Genomic DNA, 19369 nt, shown 5'->3' with positions numbered 1-19369 from the left:
TTTAGGGCTGAAGGTTTCTGTGTAGAGAACTTTAATATCATGCGTATAAAGTTTCTACACAAAGAAATTCATGCCCTGGAATACGTAAAGCTTAAGAAATAATTTCTGGAGCTCTGTAGATGCTAGTCTTGTACTTTATGTTGTAACTCTGAATCTTAGAAAAAAGTTGGTATGCACATGGATGGAGCTATATTTTTATATGCTAGCCAATCGCTATTTTTCAATTTGTATTTTGTAAATTGGCCTAAGAGTCAAAGAGTGTGCTTTAAAAAAAAATAGTGTAAAATACTATTTTTTCTCTTCAGAAACTCAGAAATGGACAAAATGGATTTTCTTCAGACACTTTTACAAAAATTTCACTTTCAGGCTAAGACTAAACATGGATAATTTTTACTTAAAGGGAAAAAAATAAAGATATGAACAACTGAAACTGTCAGATTATAATGAAGGCCCAACATAACCTTTACTATAGTATTTACTGCCAAAGTAATAGGGTGAGTTTTTCAAAAAAGTTAAGAGCTAAGTGCCCAGTTTTCATTGAAGAGCATTGGCATTTTGGAAGTGGATTAAGCTAAACTGAATGTGAGTGTTCACACAGGGGTTTAAAGCAGTTTAAATAATCCACTTTAAATTCACACTTTAATTAATTTGGATTAATTCTCCTGAGTGTCCCAGGCCTGGTCTATATTACAAAGATAAGTCGACATAAAATGCCTTGTGTCAACCTAGTTGTACATGTGTTTACACTTAAATTTGTCTCCTACTGATGTAAGTGCTCCTTTACAGCAATGCAGTAACACCACCTCCCCAAGTGGCGTAGAGTCATGATTGACGTATTGAGGTCGATGCAGAGCAAGTGCAGACAATATTACATATGTCAACCCTAACAGCAGCTGTCCCACAATGCCTGACATTGAACTCTCCTGGTGGTAATTGTGAACTCCACTGTTCAGGGGTCACAGAAATCAGAAGGCGCCTGTCCCCTTTAAAGCCTTGTGAGTTTTTGAAATGCCTTTTTGTGATTGTCCAGTTTTGTGAGCACAACAGGTAATCCTCCATTGTTATGTGTGACTGCCCAGCTGACTATGCCAGTACACACTCCAGATGCGCTCTGGCTTGGAGTAGGCAGGAGATATTGGGTTTCCTAGGCCTATGGAGAGAAGAGGTTGTGCAAGCACAGCTATAGACATGCCATAGAAACATGGACATCTATAACCAGATTGCACTGGAGATGCAGAAGAAAGGATGCCTGACTCAAATCAGAAGGCGAAAGAAGAGGATTTGGGAGAACATGTTCTATGAGATCCTGCAAGCCAATGCTGCATTAGATGGTGAGCAGGGGTCTGGAGGATGAACATTGCAGACAGACTGAAGAAGGAAAGAGTGGACAGGAGAAAGTCCCAAGAGTCCCAGAAGGAAAAGGAGAGGAAGATGCACCAGGACATAATGGAGCTTCTCAGCAGCAAACACAGATGTTGCAGACTCTTGTGGACCTACAGTTATCATGGGCTCATCTCTCTTTGCAGTCCATGGAGAACTTCATTACAGCACCTCCCTACACCCCGCTTCAATATTCCATATGGTATTAGGGCCACATCCCTACCATTACCACTCTATCCCAGGGGACATTAAGGACAAGTACAGCTTCACATACACTGACCTATGAAATCCACAGCGGTGTATGTGTAGGTAAAATGGACATGAATGTTCTTTCCCCAGAGTAAGTTTTGTTCCATTAATTTATTAAATTTTAAATTTATTTGCTTTTAAATTGAACAGATTTTTCTTTGCACTGGTTTTGTTACCAAATAAAATTCTATTATTTGAAAAATAAGTCATCTTTATTAGTTCACAACAGATGCTGCAGAGTGCAAAGCACCCACTGTAAGTTGGGACACAACTTATAAGATCAATGACAACACAGTGTAATAATCATAAATATACAAGAAGCATCGCAAAATTAATAGGAGCCTTGACAGTGTTATATTCATAGCTGTACACCAAGCACCACACAATTCCTAACAGGTCCCAAAGCATCAGAGCCAGGTAGAGCACAGTACACCACAACACATTACCGTGGTTCACTGTTAAAGTGCTCCTTCAAAGCTGCCCTGAGCTGTATAGCTCTGCATTGAGCTCTTCTAATAACCTTTTGTCTGGCTGTTCAAACTCAGAAGACAGCTGTTCCATCTCCAGCCTCTACCTCGGTGGCAACTTTTCCCCGCTTTGCTTCAAAGTTATTATGCAGCAGGCAGCTATAACCATTGGGATGTTTTTGCCACTGAGACCCAATGTTCTGAGTCAACTATGCCAGTGTCTCTTCAGTCTACCAAAAGTCCATTCAACTGCCATTCTAAACCTGCTGAGCCAACACCTGAATCTGCCGCCCCAGCAATGGGCTCTCCCCCCCGCCCCTCCACCTGCACCGTCCTTCCGCCGCAGCCCTGAGTCACTGGTAACTCACTCCCAGGGCGGGTCATTCAGCAGGAATTTTGGATGTGCACAAAACACAGACAGGATTGGTTCCCATATGGTTACAGAGCTGCAGTAAAGTGGAACAATTTTCAGCTTGTGTGATTGGAGGATATCTGGATGCATATTATAAGACTGTCCTCCATAAATGAGGAAAAGTTGAGGTGCCTTTATTATTCCTTTGTTCCACTCTTTCTTTCTATGGGGAATTTGCCAATACAATATCACTGTCTTCCTTTTAAACAAACAAACAAACAAACAAAAAAAAGGCAATGGCTGTTGAAAATAGCAATTCCAGTCCTAATAACCACTGGGAAGCATTTCTTGCTCAATTTTATCCTACTTTTTCTACAGCAAGTTACAGTGGATCAGTATATTTGATTTGGGAGAAATGAAGTAACAGCTGCCCAAACTGAGCTTGAGGTGAATTTTGAGGTGTTCAAATCTGGAAGGCAGGTGTCGGGTGTGTGTGTGGAGGGGCGGGGCTGTGGGCTCCACGGGGGACCACGGCAGCATGTATGCAGCAGCGTGTCTGGCACTGCGCGGAGCCAGACACGCTGGTCTGAGTTGCACGGTAAGGGGGCTGGGGGGTTGGAGAAGGGGTAGGGGCTTCCAGGGGGGGCAGTCAAGGGACAGGGACCGGGGGGGTTGGATGGGGTGGAGGTTTGGGGGGGCAGGGAGAAGGGGGGGTTAGATGGGGCAGGGGTTCGGGGGGCAGTCAGGGGACAGGCAGTGGTTGGATAGGCATGGGAGTCCCAGGGGTTTGTCAGGGGACAGGTAGGGGCTGGGCTCCTAGGGGGGAAGTTGGGGGGGGGGTCTCAGGAGGGGGCAGTTGGGGACAAGGAGAAGGGAGGCTTAGATGGGGGTGGGGTCCCAAGAGGCAGTTAGGGGCAGGGGTCCCGGGAGGGGGCAATCAGGGGACAAGGAGCAGCGGTGCTTAGATAGGGGGTGGGGTCCTGGGGGGCAGTGGGGGCAGGGGTCCTAGGAGGGGGTGATCAGAGGACAGGGAGTGGGGGGGGGTTGGATGGGTTGGGGTTTCTGTGGGGAGCAGTCGGAGGGAGTGGATGGTGGGAGGGTGGGGCTACCCTCCTTCCCCGTGGAGTGTCCTGGTTTTTGAATGTTAAAATATGGTCTCCCTACCATCCACAGTGCAATTCTCCACTCGCAGCAGGCTGCCGCATGAGGTCCCCCTCCATCCTTTCCAGTTGGTAGTGGCCAAGGGAATGCTGGGAAATGTAGTTCTTTCCGTGCTCCAGGGCTGGCTCTATAGGCAGGGAGCTAACCAAGGAACTACAGCTCCCAGAGCCCCCTGTTGGTTCTCAGCTTCCATGCTGGATCCCTGCTGCACCTGCAAATGGGCTGCCCCAAGCAGGTGCTTGCTTTGCTGGTGCCTAAAGCCGCCCCTGCACTCTGGGAAGTTGACCCCAGTCATCCCTGCATGGTTTGTTTCTGCCTCACTATGAATTGCCAGAACTTCCCAAAAGATGGTGCACTGGATGGTGGCATGTTGCACACTGGGATACCTACCCATGGTGCACCACACTGTGCATTGATGCAATCACTCTTGATGAGTATGCTCAGCACAGACACAAGGAGCCAAGTATGCACACACACAAGCAATGTACTAACTGTGGCAGTTTTAGGATAATGTAACTTGCGTCAACCAAAGTTTGCAGTGTAGACATGGCCTCAGAGTAGATAAACTCTTGTAGTGTAGACATGGGCCCTTACGTGCCCAATTCCCATAGAAAGTCCTAATAACTTTCAAAGGAGGTTGGACACCTAAATCACATAAACACCTTTGAAAATCCCAGCTATGATATACGCAATGTAAGTGTCAAGCATCAAACAAACCAAAAGCAGAAGGAAATATAAACAGTTAACACACAAATATGTTGAACTATAATAGGAATATTAATACTTCCCTACCTCACAGGGGTGTTGTGAGGATAAATACATTAAACTTTGTGAAGCATTTTGAGACCTATTGATGAAAAGCACTATAAAAGAGCTAGTAATAGTGAATAAATGAACATCACCCCTAATGTCTTTGGACAAATATGTATATACAGATAGGCCTGCTGTAGCTTTACACAGCCACTGGAAATTCTGGAACAGCAGTTACTAGCATATGGATTTAGGCCCTGATTCTTCAGCTGGATTCTATCAGAGGGTCTTTATGTCTGTATGAAGCCCCATTAAAGAGCTCACTTGGGAGCGCCCAGTTACAGGATCTGGGCCTTGCAATAGCTGTTCCTCTGCATGCTAAATCAGGCATTATTTATGCATGAAAATGTTATATTATTTTAAATGTGTCAGAAATGTCAATTTTTGTTAGGAGAGGATACGAAAATATTTCATAAAAAATATGATTGTTCTCTTCTACTGCCTGCAGCTTCGTCTGAAAGATCTGGACACTAAGCAAGAGCTGGGCTTTTACAGTGCAGACCAGTGGCTCTTTAAAGAAGATGGGTCAGAGACCGTGACAGAGCTAGCAGCAGTCAGACCAGATAAGGCACCGCTCAGGGGTATGCTGCTGAACCAAGAAACAAGGGAAAAAAATGTTTTTTAAAGTGAATCAACTAGAATAAACATGATGATGGGAAAGATTATAAAACATTTTAGAAAAGTCATTCCCAGTTGCTTTTGACATCCTTGGTTAAAGCACTTGTGTGAAATGTTGGATCTTTAACAAAGCCTAAGAGGGCTTAAAAATGTTTTACTGCTTTCCTCTTTAAGGCAAATAGCACATGTATTTAATGTTTCCACTACATCAAATGCCAATTTGAACACCTCAAAATATATAGGGCCAAACTGGTGCAATTCCCCTGAAATCATTGGAATTATGCCAGTTTACACCAGCTGGGGACCTGGTTCATATATTTAAAATGCACAGTAAAGTGATGATTGAAAATTTTATGCACAAAGAAAAGATTGATGGCTTTATATTTAGCACCAAAAAAGGCTGAAATTCTGGCCAAACCAGAGATGTGCCTCAATATTTTTATGTTTGTGTTGTCATCTAATTGATATGCTGTAGGAACAGGAATACACGTACAAAATTTAATATGAATGTGGTTTTAAAACTCTGGTAAGATCTTCTTTTGCTTTAGGTGTATTTTATACAGTATTTGCCAGAAAAAAGTCTAATTCAGTAAACATTATAATCAAAAGACAACTTCATCCAAACATTAAAAACTGTTTCCTTTCCCTTCCAGTACAAAGCTGGACTGTATGTAGAATTAGACGATGGGAGTATATTACAGCATTTAGTTCTACACAGAGTTATCACAACCTTGGATAAAAAATGTTCTTGTCATGCTGCTAAGGAAAAATCATGCCAGATGATAATTACTGTCTGTAGTGAATCATATTAATACATATCGATGTAAATAGTTAAGCCGCTTCCCCAGACCAAATTAATTGTAGTGGCAACAGTTATCTATCTGACAGGTTAAAATGGAATGCAGCTAACCAAGAACAAAGAGTGGGATATTTTAATTGTCAATCTTTTATATTTCTTTCATAAAGTGTTGCTGTAGTGAGCAAGTTCTAACTGGAATTAAGCTGTGTATTTATTATAAAGAGAACTCGGGCCTCATCCAAAGCCCATTGAAGTTAGTGAGTGGCTTTCAACTCACTTCAGTGGGCATTGGATCAGGCTTTCAATAACTAAGATTTTTTTTCTCTTTTGAATATGAACACGAGCACTGACATTCCATTTATAACACTGAAACATGCCATTGAGAAGCAGTTAGCAATCTGTATTAAAATTGGATGGAAAATGCAGGTACATGAAGGAGGATCAATTAATAATCATTTTATCCTGTAGTCTTTCAGATTAATTATTTACTTGGCATAGATTTTTTAGTAATGTTTTCATTTATTTATTTATTTTTCATGGCAGAAGTTCTTTACTCAGTCAGTGTTCACACAGGAACATTACCTGCATCAGGAACTGATTCAGATGTCTTTATTACAATATTTGGAGAGAATGGAGACTCCTGCAAAAGAAAACTTAGGCATTCTAGGTCACATGCAAGTTTTGAAAGAGGTCAGGTTAGTATGGATTTTTTAATGCATTTTTTTTTCTCTCTCTCTCTCTTTTGTATTGTCATCTTCCAAACCCTGTCTTCTTTCTGAAGATTCAGTACAAGCTTGAGGCATAAACCAGTTCTGTGGTGTACATAGGAACTTGTCATAGTCTATTCTGGAAATCTAAAGGCACAACAAGAACCTTAGTGAGGAAGCTGCAAATCAACCCCAGTCATTTGCTAAGAACAGATATTTTAGATCAATTTAGATGCCAGTAATAAAAAGCAGTTTAAAAACAATGGATTCACAGTAAAATATGATAGCAGCTGAAGATGAACCATAGGAAGGAGGCTAGGATTCTCCTCTACCAGTTAAAATGTCTATACAAGGTGTTAACCTATATTTAGAAACCACTTAACTGAAATGTGTTAGTTATGTGTTGGTTTAGTTAGGGCCACTAAGGTCTTACATATGCTGAGAAAATGCATCATGTCAGAAAAATATATTAACATGTTTTAACTAACACAATATAAAAAATTGCTGTTACCAAGGGAAAAAGTTAATTACCTAATCTTTATGAAGGTCAAATACATCACTCATCAAAAGAAAAAGATTGAAGGCAGAAAAAAAATTGTAAAACGTCCCAGACAGAACCATGACAGTGTATCCCAGTTTGAAGCCTGTGATTAAATAATCAATGTGACCATCAGTATAGGTTATATCAGAAATGAGAACTTTTCCCCTCAAATGTCCATTCCCTGACAACAATAATCTTTCCCATTTTGTCAAGTATCAGAGGGATAGCCGTGTTAGTCTGGTTCTGTAGAAGCAGCAAAGAATCCTGTGGCACCTTATAGACTAACAGATGTTTTGCAGCATGAGCTTTCGTGGGTGAATACCCACTTCTTCGGATGCAAGACTTGCATCCGAAGAAGTGGGTATTCACCCACGAAAGCTCATGCTGCAAAACGTCTGTTAGTCTATAAGGTGCCACAGGATTCTTTGCTGCTTTCCCATTTTATTTCTTTTCCCCTTCAAAAGTCAATTTTGCAGAGGGAAAATGGTGTGATTTCTCAATGAAATTAGCTAATTTCCTCTGAGGTAAATTTACAAAACTTCAGGGTTTTTTTGAGGAGTAGACTATTACCCTCTTCACTGCGATAAACTGTTTGTTTTAGAGAAATTGGTAACATTTGGGCCTGGATTCAATTATTTGCAAGCATCTTAACATTTGCAGTTCAAAACCTGAGATGTGAAAGTACTTGCAGGCAAACTCATGTAGGTTGAGAAATTTCTGACAAAATGTTAGTGTCCTCTGGAGAGGTCATCTCAGAGGTGAGTCAATTTGGCAATGGCTCGTCTCCTTCCAGTCTTAGGGTTAGGCATCCTCAGCGGAAATTGCAGCTGTTGTCTTCTTCCCAGCTGCCGGAGACACACAGACCCTCAGCATAACTCTGAAAACCAAGAGGCACTCTAAGTTTGTACTGCTGATGAGGAAGAAGGGCAAATTACAAACATAGACCCTGGTGCTCCAAAGAGTTGGCATCAGTGGAGCTACTCACAGTGTGTAAAGTTAAGCAGCTGCCAAAGTCTTTGCAGGATTGGGGGCCTCTGGAGCAGATGCACATTAGAATACATTACATTTGGTAAGGAAGGGACTTCCAAAAGTGCCCAGTTATTGCTCTGTAAGTGGGAGACCTTTTCAATACTTTTATGGGAGGGAGAAGAGCAAAGAGTTCTGAGTTGAGTAAATCTGGTAAAGAAAGGAGAGGACGTGAAAACGAACACAGAGCAGTAGATCAAAGAGGAATTTAGGAGACTGAAATGGACGAGAAGACACACTGAGGGAATAAGATTGTGCGAAATAAAAGCAGAAGAGAAGAGAATATGGCAGAGGTAGGGAAGCGAAGGAATGTGTATAAAGTTAAGGACATGTCTCACATGTGAGAGATGAGTATTGATGAGGAAATTTAACAGAAAAACTGTTCTGCACATGATTACTACGGCCACAGGACAGCAATGCCTCCTTTATTTTCAAACAATATTTGTTGGTTACATACTTCACTGTTTAATCTGCTTTTTAGTAGTAAAATGTATTTGTAACTATAGCAACTGTCACATCATATATGAAAATATTTGCTATGTGAAATGCAAAATTATTTTCTTAAAGAACACACATATTAAATTGAAATATTGTGCTAATTTCAATCAGTGCTAAACAAGATCATTCAAATGCAGTCCCTCTTTGGGGGAGATGCTGAGCACCTGTCTCTGCTGTATACTATAATTCCTCTGACATCATACCCAATGACATCAATGCCAAGGACTCCATATTAATTTCATAATCCAGTTTGAAATTGCTGTTCTTTTCTTTTTTAAACCCTGTCCACCATCCCCATCACAGATTCTGTCCCTGTATCCCCCTTACCGCTTCTTTTGTCTGTCTAGAACCAGACTCCTCTCCTCCACCTTCAAAATCCCAGGGCTGGGCCTGCACTGTGAATGGCGTCTTCTATACAAACTGTATTGCAAAACTCTTTATAGAGTTTAATAATAATTACTATGTTAAAATAAAAATATCAGTGAGTGAGAGAAACTTCTTGAGGCAATAGAGAAAAAATGTTTTTTGCTAAGATTTGAAGGAGATGGAGAATCCATGAGATGGGAAGGCTATTCCATATTGCACTTTCCTGCAATGGAGAAAGTTCTTGCAACAACAGTGGTTGGTGATCTTATGTGAAAGAAAAGAAAGGAGGCCAGTTCTAAAGCAATGAAAGAAGCAGAGAGGGGAGTCGGGAAAACAAGATCTAGATGGTATTCTGAAGAAAGAGTCCTGTGGTCTGGTTTTTTGGATAGTTTTGAATTGGATCACAAGATGGATTTGAAACAGATGGTTGTGTTTAGTCAAGCTCAGTTGGTACATGTCAGAAGGCACGCAGCAGGATTCTGCACCTACTGGAGTTTGGAGGACTGGGACTTGGGGCAATCATATGAAAAAGTACTGCAATACAGAGGAGATGAAAATATAAACCACTGTTAAGTGTGTGTGCTACATTTCCCCCTCTGGGATGGATTTAGCACCCAGTTAGAGGACTTAGTCCTTTAGCTCAAGCTATAGAAGATGTTCCTTTCCATTTTGGAGGTTATTGACTCAGTCCCTCCTGATGACCAAGATGATTATTGTTACAGAAGCAGGGATGAGGTGGGTCAAGGCACCGGTGTATACAGAACAAACAGTATCACAACAGATAATAAGCAGATTTGCCAACACAGGAAATATAGGAAGTGAAGAAAAGTTCAGAGCCAAGTTTAAAGACACTTGAGGGAAGTGGAATGCCTGAGATAAGGAGGATACAAGAGACTGAAATGTGTCTGAGGATAAACTTCTTCCCCCCGGGAAACCTTTCTCTGAAATATTTATCTGAAGGAAGAAGAAATAAGATAGTTAAGTTGGTCAAGACAGGCAGAGACAGTTAACAGAGATCAGTCATCACATTTCTTGACGCATACCTATCATTTCTGCCCTTTACAGTTGGAGAAATGGAATCATGGAGAGGTGGAGTGGCACATCCAGTGTCACAGGCCAGACCAATGGCAAGGGCAGGACTAGACCCTCGGTCTCCCGAGTCCCAGTCCAGTGCAGTGTCCAGTATGTCAGATGGCCTCCCATTGTCTGTATACAGTAGCATATGTATAATCGTGATAGTTAAAGAAGAGAGCAAAGAGAAGGATCAGGATTAATGCTAGTGGAACACCATAAAGGAGAGGTCTGGGCACAGAGGAGAAACAGTCACCAGAAATAGAGAAAATAGTTTGGTAGTGGGAAGGAGCAGAACCATAATGGGAATGTCTGGAGATAAGTGTGGAGAATTTACTGGAGACAAATTTCCTGGGGACAACTTTTTGTTTGTTTGTAAAGGAAGTAAATGGGGAAGGGTGGGGGAGGGAAGGAGGGGAGCCATTTTATACTTGTTTCTATCAGGGAGAAATTGGTTGTGAATTTATTGAAGACAGTTTGGGTGGAAGTGATCATGAAGTGATAGATTTCATTATTCTGAGGAAAAGGAGGAGTAAGAGCAGCAGAAATAAGAACAATTGACTTACTTTAACAAAGTCAGAGAATTGGTAGGTAAGATTCCATAGGAAGAAAATCCAAGTGAAAGAGTTGTTCAGCAGAGCTGGCAGTTTCTCAAAGAGACAATATTAAAGGTACAACAGCAAACTATCCTGATACTAAGAAAAGGCAAGAAGAATACTAATAGGCCAATATTGCTGCGTCATGAGCTTTTTAACAACTTGAAAATCAAATAAAAATCCCACAGAAAGTGAAAACAAATTGCCAATGTTGGGTACAAAACAATAGTGTAAGTATGAAGGGACAGAATCAGAAAGGCTAAGGAACAAAATGTGTTACAGCTAGCAAGGGACATAAAAGGCAATAAGAAGAGGTTCTATAAATACATTAGGAGCAAGAGAAAGACGAAGGAAAGTGTAGCTCCTCTACTTAGCGGGGAAGGAAAGCTAATAACCGATGACACCAAGAAGACTGGGATGCTTAATGCCTATTTTGCTTCAGTCTTCACTAAAGATGTTATTTGTGACCAGATGCTTAACATAATTAATATTAATAACAAAGATGCAGGACCACAAGCCAAAATAGGAAAAGAACAGGTTAAAGAATGTTTAGATATGTTAAACGTATTTAAGTTGGCAGGGTCTGAAGAAATTCACCTTGGATTACACAGGGAGCTATCTGAAACAATCTAAGAGCCATTAGCAATTATCTTTGAGAACTCATGGAGGATGGGTGAGGTTCCAGAGAACAGCAGAAGGGCAAACATGGTACATATATTTAAAAAGGGGAACAAAGAGGACCCAGGGAGTTATAAGCCAGTCAACCTGACATTGATATCTGGAAAGATACTGGTACAAATTATTAAACAATCAATTCATAAGCACCTAGAGGATAATAGTGTTATAAGAAATAGCCAGCATAGATTTGTCAAGAACAAATCATGCCAAACCAACCTAACTTTCTTCTTTGCCAGGCTTATTGGACTAGTGGATGAAGGGAAACAGTACATGTGATGTATCTTAATTTTAATAAGACTTTTGACACAGTCCAACATGACATTCTCATAAGCAAATTAGGGAAATGTGGTCTAGATGAAATTACAATAAAGGGTACAAAACTAATTGAAAGATCCTGCATTGGAGCAATTCCTGGGTGAATTTCTGCCTCCCTAAAGGTTATAAGAATTTACAACAACATAGCCTGGAGGTGAGCCTCAACTACAAAAAAGAATTAGGTAAGTTTGCGGAGGATAGGTCCATCAATAGCTATTAGTCAAGATAGCCAGGGATACAACCCCATGCTCTGGGTGTTCCTAAACCTCTGATTGCCAGAAGCTAGGACTGGATGATGGGATAGATCACTTGATAATTGCCCTCTTCTGTTCATTCCCTCTGAAGCATCTGGCACTGTCCACGGTCAGAAGACAGGATACTGGGCCAGATGGAACATTGATCTCACCTAGTATGGCCATTCTTATGTTCTTATTTACATAGGATGACCAGATCACACAGGTGAAATGTTGGGACGTGGGGGCGGAGCAAAAAAAAAAAAAGCCGGCGGTGGAGCAAAAACAAACAAACAAACAAACACACACCCCGCCCCGCCCCCCCCGCACCAGCATGCCTCCGCTCCGTCTCCACTTTCCCCCTCCCTCCAGCGCTTGCGCTGCCATACAGCTGATCAGTGCAAGCCTGGGAGGGAGGGGGGAAGAGGAGGAATGCGGCATGCTTGGGGAAGAGGCGGGGCCAGGGTGGGGATTTGGGGAGGGATCCAATGGGGCAGTGAGGGGGCGGGGCTGAGGGCACAGGGCCAGGGCGGGGATTTGGGGAGGGATCCAATGGGGGAAAGAGGGGGTGAAGTCGGGACGGGGGGTGAGCCCCCTCTGGGCTCCGCTCCGCCTGTGAGCAGAGGCAAAATATCGGGACAATTTGCTTCCCGACCAAAAGTAGGTCGGGACACGGGACAAATAAGCAAATATTGGGACAGTCCCGATAAAATTGGGATGTCTGGTCACCCTATATTTACATGTCATTGGAGAGATCAGACAAAACGTTTTCCTCAAGCTCTGAATTTCAATTCAAAACAGTCAGGGCCAAGGGAAGATTTTATTAGGGAGTGAGAAGTGGCACATTTTTAAAGAACTGGGGAAGATACTACAGGAAAAGCAGTTAATAATCATAATATCATATTGCCTCTATATAAATCCATGGTATGCCCACACCTCGAATATTGCGTACAGATGTTGTCACCCCATCTCAAAAAAGATATATTGGAATTCGGAAAGGTTCAGAAAAGGGCAACAAAAATGATTAGGGGTATAGAACGGCTTCTGCATGAGGCGACTGGGACTTTTCAGCTTGGAAAAGAGGTGACTAAGGGGGGATATGATAGAGGTCTATAAAATCATGAGTGGTATAGAGAAAGTAAATAAGGAAGTGTTATTTACTCCTTCTCATAATACAAGAAGCAGTAAGAGAGCAGTATGACTACTCAGAGCTCTGGTATGAAACTGCAGAAAAACCTGAGAGTCTCTGGATTAAGTTTAGAAGTGTGAGCAACAAGGGTGATGTCGTGGTGGGAGTCTGCTATAGACCACCAGACGAGGGGGAGGAGGTGGACGAGGCTTTCTTCCGGCAACTAACAGAAGTTACTAGCTCGCAGGCCCTGGTTCTCATGGGAGACTTTAATCACCCTGGTATCTGCTGGGAGAGCAATACAGTGGTACACAGACAATCCAGGAAGTTTTTGAAAAGTGTAGGAGACAATTTCCTGGTGCAAGTGCTGGAGGAACCAACTAGGGGCAGAGCTCTTCTTGACCTGCTGCTCACAAACTGGGAAGAATTAGTAGGGGAAGGAAAAGTGTATGGGACCCTGGGAGGCAGTGACCATGAGATGGTCGAGTTCAGGATCCTGACCCAAGGAAGAAAGGAGAGCTGCAGAATACAGACCCTGGTCTTCAGAAAAGCAAACTTTGACTCCCTGAGGGAACTGATGGACGGGATCCCCTGGGAGAATAACATGAGGGGGAAAGGAGTCCAGGAGAGCTGGCTGTAATTTAAATAATCCTTATTGAAGTTGCAGGAACAAACCATCCCGTTGTGTAGAAAGAATAGTAAATATGGCAGGCGACCAGCTTGGCTTAATAGTGAAATCCTTGCTGATCTTAAATGCAAAAAAGAAGCTTATAAGAAGTGGAAGATTGGACAAATGACCAGGGAGGAGTATAAAAATATTGCTCAGGCATGCAGGAGTGAAATCAGGAAGGCCAAATCACACTTGGAGTTGCAGCTAGCAAAAGATGTTAAGAGTAACAAGAAGGGTTTCTTCAGGTATGTTAGCAACAAGAAGGAAGTCAAGGAAAGTGTGAGCCCCTTACTGAATGAGGGAGGCAACCTAGTGACAGAGGATGTGGAAAAAGCTAATGTGCTCAATGCTTTTTTTGCCTGTCTTCACGAACAAGGTCAGCTCCCAGTCTGCTGCACTGGGCAGCACAGCATGGGGAGGAGATGACCAGCCCTATGTGGAGAAAGAAGTGGAACGGGACTATTTAGAAAAGCTGGATGAGCACAAATCCATGGGGCCGGATGCCGAGCATCTGAGGGTGCTAAAGGAATTAGTGGATGTGATTGCAGAGCCATTGGCCATTATCTTTAAAAAAATCATGGCAATCAGGAGAGGTCCCGGATGACATAAGAACATAAGTGATCTCTCTCCTGCCATCCATCTCCATCCTCTGACGAACAGAGGCTAGGGACACCATTCTTACCCATCCTGGCTAATAGCCATTTATGGACTTAGCCACCATGAATTTATCCAGTCCCCTTTTAAACATTGTTATAGTCCTAGCCTTCACAACCTCCTCAGGTAAGGAGTTCCACAAGTTGACTGTGCGCTGTGTGAAGAAGAACTTCCTTTTATTTGTTTTAAACCTGCTGCCTATTAATTTCATTTGGTGACCCTAGTTCTTGTATTATGGGAATAAGTAAATAACTTTTCCTTATCCACTTTCTCAACATCACTCATGATTTTATATACCTCTATCATGTCCTCCCTTAGTCTTTTCTTTTCCAAGCTGAAGAGTCCTAGCCTCTTTAATCTGACTGGAAAAAGGCTAATGTAGTGTCATCTTTAAAAAAGGGAAGAAGGAAGATCCAGGGAACTACAGGCCAGTCAGCCTCACCTCAGTCCCTAGAAAAAATCATGGAGCAAAGGAATAAATTCTGAAGCACTTAGAGGAGAGGAAAGTGATCAGGAACAATCAGCATAGATTCACCAAGGGCAAGTCATGCCTGACTAACCTAATTGCCTTCTATAAGGAGATAACTGGGTCTGTGGATGAGGGGAAATCAGTGGATGTGTTATTTCTTGACTTTAGCAAAGCTTTTGATATGGTCTCCCACAGTATTCTTGCCAGCAAGTTAAAGAAGTAGGGGCTGGATGAATGGACTATAAGGTGGATAGAAAGCTGGCTAGATCATTGGGCTCAATGGGTAGTGATCAATGGCTCCATGTCTAGTTGGCAGCCGGTATCAAGCAGAGTGCCCCAAGGGTCGGTCCTGGGGCTGGTTTTGTTCAATATCTTCATTAATGATCTGGAGGATGGTGTCGACTGCACTCTCAGCAAGTTTGCAGGTGACACTAAACTGAGAGGAGTGGTAGATACACTGGATGTTAGGGATAGGATACAGAGGGACCTAGACAAATTAGAGGATTGGGCCAAAAGAAACCTGATGAGGTTCAACAAGGACAAGTGCAGAGTCGTCTTAGGATGGAAGAATCCCATGCACTGCTACAGACTAGGGACCGAATGGCTAGGCAGCAGTTCTGCAGAAAGGACCTAAGGGTTACAGTGGATGAGAAGCTGGATATGAGTTGACAGTGTGCCCTGGTTGCCAAGAAGGCTAACGGCATTTTGGGCTGTATAAGTAGGGGCATTGCCAGCAGATCGAGGGACGTGATCATTCCCCTCTATTCGACATTGGTGAGGCCTCATCTGGAGTACTGTGTCCAGTTTTGGGCCCCACGCTACAAGGAGGATGTGGAAAAATTGGAAAGAGTCCAGCGGAGGGCAACAAAAATGATTAGGGGGCTGGAGCACATGACTTATGAGGAGAGGCTGGGGGAACTGGGATTGATTAGTCTGCAGAAGAGAAGAATGAGGTGGGATTTGATAGCTGCTTTCAACTACCTGAAAGGGGGTTCCAAAGAGAATGGATCTAGATTGTTCTCGGTGGTACCAGATGACACAACAAGGAGTAATGGTCTCAAGTTGCATTGGCGGAGGTTTAGGTTGGATATTAGGAAAAACTTTTTCACTAGGAGGGTGGTGACGTACTGGAATGGGTTACCTAGGGAAGTGGTGGAATCTCCTTCCTTAGAGGTTTTTAAGGTCAGGCTTGGCAAAGCCCTGGCTGGGATGATTTAGTTGGGAATTGGTCCTGCTTTGAGCAGGAGGTTGGACTAGATGACCTCCTGAGGTCCCTTCCAACCCTGATATTCTATGACTCTATGAAAAGAGAATGGTTTGAAAGACGCAGCAAGGATGCACCTTTAGAAATGAAGATTGAGGAATAGTCTTCTGTAAAATGCAAAGGAATTAAATGAGCTACTGGTAACAAATTCCTATTATTACTGCATGGTAAAATAAGTTAAACCAATTGAATTAAACTGCAGAAAGTAAGGCTAGTTTATATTTATGTAAGTAATTATCTTTCTAACTAACTGATCTCACTGGTTTAATGGGTTAAATGAGTGGGAAATTGTCATTTTGCCTAGCTAAAACTGAATCTAAATCAGGCAAGCTAATTTAAAGAAAATGATTCTGGTTTTCATCAATTACACTTCCAGTGAAATGTATAATACAGATCTGAATGTCTTTACACAGATTAAAAACTAAAATAACAAAAAAGAAGGATAATGACATAAGACAAAAGTATATTCTTGCTAATGCTGAGGAAGTGGGTAATTTAATGCATTATGATGATAATTCATTGATTAACAATCAGTGATTGTGACCACTGTTGTCTAATGACTATGAATTATTGTCCCAAAGAATGAAGCTAATGATAGGTCTACATCTGAAAAGAGTTAGCAGTGAAGAAACATGAATATTACCAGCACAGGCTAGTTTCTGTAAGTTAAAGGTGATATACACTGACAAAAAAAAATTGTCTTGAAACTGCAAAAAATACAATTTTAAAATGATTTAATGCTCCCAATAAAAGTTATTTAAATGTTCGTCTCAGCTAACTCCTATTTTAAGCTTTTTATGCATTACACTAAGGGCTATAGTTTGCCATGGTAACTGTTTGGGGAAGATCAAGGATATGTCAAGGCAAAAATGTCAAAAGTCCTAAAAACTGCGGTAGGAATAACAACTGATGTTTCCTCTTTCTGAGCACATTGTAGTGAATAATCCCTCGCTCACAGGAGCATGGATTAGGTGGGCTATTTTTTTTTAAATCATCTCTCCCTTTCATGTTTTCTGGTCTTCCTGGTGGTGCAGTGGTTGGCAACAAGTAAAATTATAGCGTCTGTTTCTGGTTTTTTTAATGACACCCGCACACATGCCCAAATATCCACCCTCCCACTCACGTTCTCTCACAGAACACATTCATTCTCTTGCTCACATAATTTATTCATCCCATCATGCACTTGTGCAGCTGCCGTTTAGTTTTTGTTTACTGGTAGCTGTAGCAATATTTTAACAGATGTCCCTTTACACCTAAAGAGCACATCTCTTCTCATTTGCCTGCATGAACATCCTTAGTTATACTTCTGCTGTCTGTGTCGTCTTTCATTTGCACAGTCATAAAAACATCACTATTTCTGTCTGATGGTGTTGTAGTGTGGCTTTTTCTCCCTTCTGGAAGCTAAGAAGTCTTATGGTCTACAAGGCTTTGAAACATTTTAAGAATAAAAGGCCTAATTCAAGATAAAGTTCTGTTTAATTGGTGCATCCTAGTACTGGCCTCTGTCACTCCCTCAGCCTCCAAGGAGTTCCATTTGGGTGGTGTGGGGAGGGTTGACCTGGAGTGGGAGGGCTGGGCCAGCAACACTCCTGGGTCTTTTGCAAGCAAATTAATGCTTCTCTCTTTCTCACCACCCAAGGGAGGAGCACCCCAGGGTGAGGGTCACTAGTGTTAGATTCTCTGTTCCTTGCAACCCAGGGGATGGACTCTCTGGGTAGGGACTGGGAAAATATACATACTCAAGGATCCAAATATTTCCTTTATAATAACACCTCCAAATGTCAACATCAGCCTATTATGCATATCAGTCTAATTCCCCATCCTTCTGTTGGGCCACCAGCAAAACTGAGTGATTTAATATGGAAACAAATCCATTTTACCCAACACAACCTTGCTAAATATATTTTAATAATAACTGGTGTTATTAATTATATGCAATTCACTGTGACTTGTTTTCCCATCAGGTTAATAGCTTCAGTGTGAGAGCTGTAGACCTTGGAATGTTAATCAAAGTGCTAGTTGAACACAATAATATGGGTTATGGAGCTGGATGGTACCTGGACCAAATCACCATCCAAGAATCAGGCAAGAGTGACTGCCAATATGTATTCTCATGCCAGCAATGGTTAGACAGCGGAGTTGGTGATGGACGGATGGAACGAGATTTGAGACTTCTTGGAAAAGTGAGAAATGAGAGATTGGCAGGAAACATTCAGGGTGAGATGCAACATCATCAAAACACATTCAAGCTTCTAATTTGATTGTATTTTATGTTTATTTTCCCAGGATGAGTCAGTTGAGACTTAATATACAATACAAGTTTATTCTGAATAGCTTCTTTTACACAAACTGTATCCCCAGCACTGTACAAAGTTGGTAAATACAGTTACAGTGTTAAAAGAAAAAATAATAGCACAAAGAAGGAGATTAAGAAGTATATGCTATTCAGCAAATATGTTGTCAGATGAAATTTGAAAATAGATGTTGAGTTGATGAGGCAGAAAGAAAGTAGGTTGTTCCATATGTCAGGAAATGCAGAGCAGAAGGCTCTTGCAACACTGACATGTGAAGAGACATGAAACATTTCTTTTAGAACATAGTGTTTTTACCGTATGCGTATATGTTTGCCATTGGCTTTGCTTTTGTTTGGATTGTATTTTCATTTGAAAGGTACATCTGTGGTACCAATTCTCAATGGTATTTAGCTTAGGGATCAATGGAACCCAGAATTCTATTCAGAATTTGAAATGAACAGAAGACGAAACTTCAGAAAGAATTTGGACACTGAAAATATTTTAAGCCTTTAACCCTTTGTCACGATACCACTGTATCTGGCTCTCTCCTATAATCTCTTTTGTAAGGGAGTAAAATATTAATCTGGGTCCATTTATGGCATCTGAACCACAAATGACAGACAAGACTCCATGCCCAGACCTGGACATCAGAAATTGCATTCAAAACAGGGACGGCTCTAGGGCTTTTGCCGCCCAAAGCATGGCAGGCAGGCTGCCTCCGGCGGTTGCCTGCGGAGGGTCCGCTGGTCCCGCGGCTTCAGCGGACCTCCCGCAGGCATGCCTGCCAGAGGTCCTCCAAAGCCGCGGGACCAGCGGACCCTCCGCAGGCAAGCCGCCGGAGGCAGCCTGCCTGCCACCCTCGCGGCGCCGGCAGAGCGCCCCCCGCGGCTTGCCGCCCCAAGCACGCACTTGGCGTGCTGGGGCCTGGAGCCGCCCCTGATTCAAAAACAGCAATATTTTAATAGAACGTTACTTTATACACATGCTATGACCTATGGATGTTCCATTTTATGCTCTGAGTA

The 19369-nt window shown here is 42.2% G+C and overlaps 1 protein-coding gene across 2 annotated transcripts in view; it reads left to right on the top strand.

Moving 5' to 3' along the window:
* LOC123364442 (lipoxygenase homology domain-containing protein 1-like) overlaps positions 1 to 19369 on the top strand; it is a 97678-nt gene that overhangs the window by 28126 nt on the left and 50183 nt on the right. Inside the window, exons 9-11 of one of the 2 annotated variants that reach the window (XM_045006589.1) lie at positions 4868 to 5000; positions 6380 to 6531; positions 18018 to 18270. In XM_045006589.1, coding sequence (XP_044862524.1) covers positions 4868 to 5000; positions 6380 to 6531; positions 18018 to 18270 — 538 coding nt within the window. The remainder of the gene's footprint in view (positions 1 to 4867; positions 5001 to 6379; positions 6532 to 18017; positions 18271 to 19369) is intronic. The other variant, XM_045006590.1, reaches the window with a different exon arrangement.

Source organism: Mauremys mutica, chromosome 2 (assembly GCF_020497125.1).
Source record: "Mauremys mutica isolate MM-2020 ecotype Southern chromosome 2, ASM2049712v1, whole genome shotgun sequence".
In the NCBI taxonomy this organism is placed as follows: Eukaryota; Metazoa; Chordata; order Testudines; family Geoemydidae; genus Mauremys; species Mauremys mutica.
Note: the sequence above shows the minus strand (reverse complement) of the source record. Positions and strands in the feature narration are given on the sequence as shown.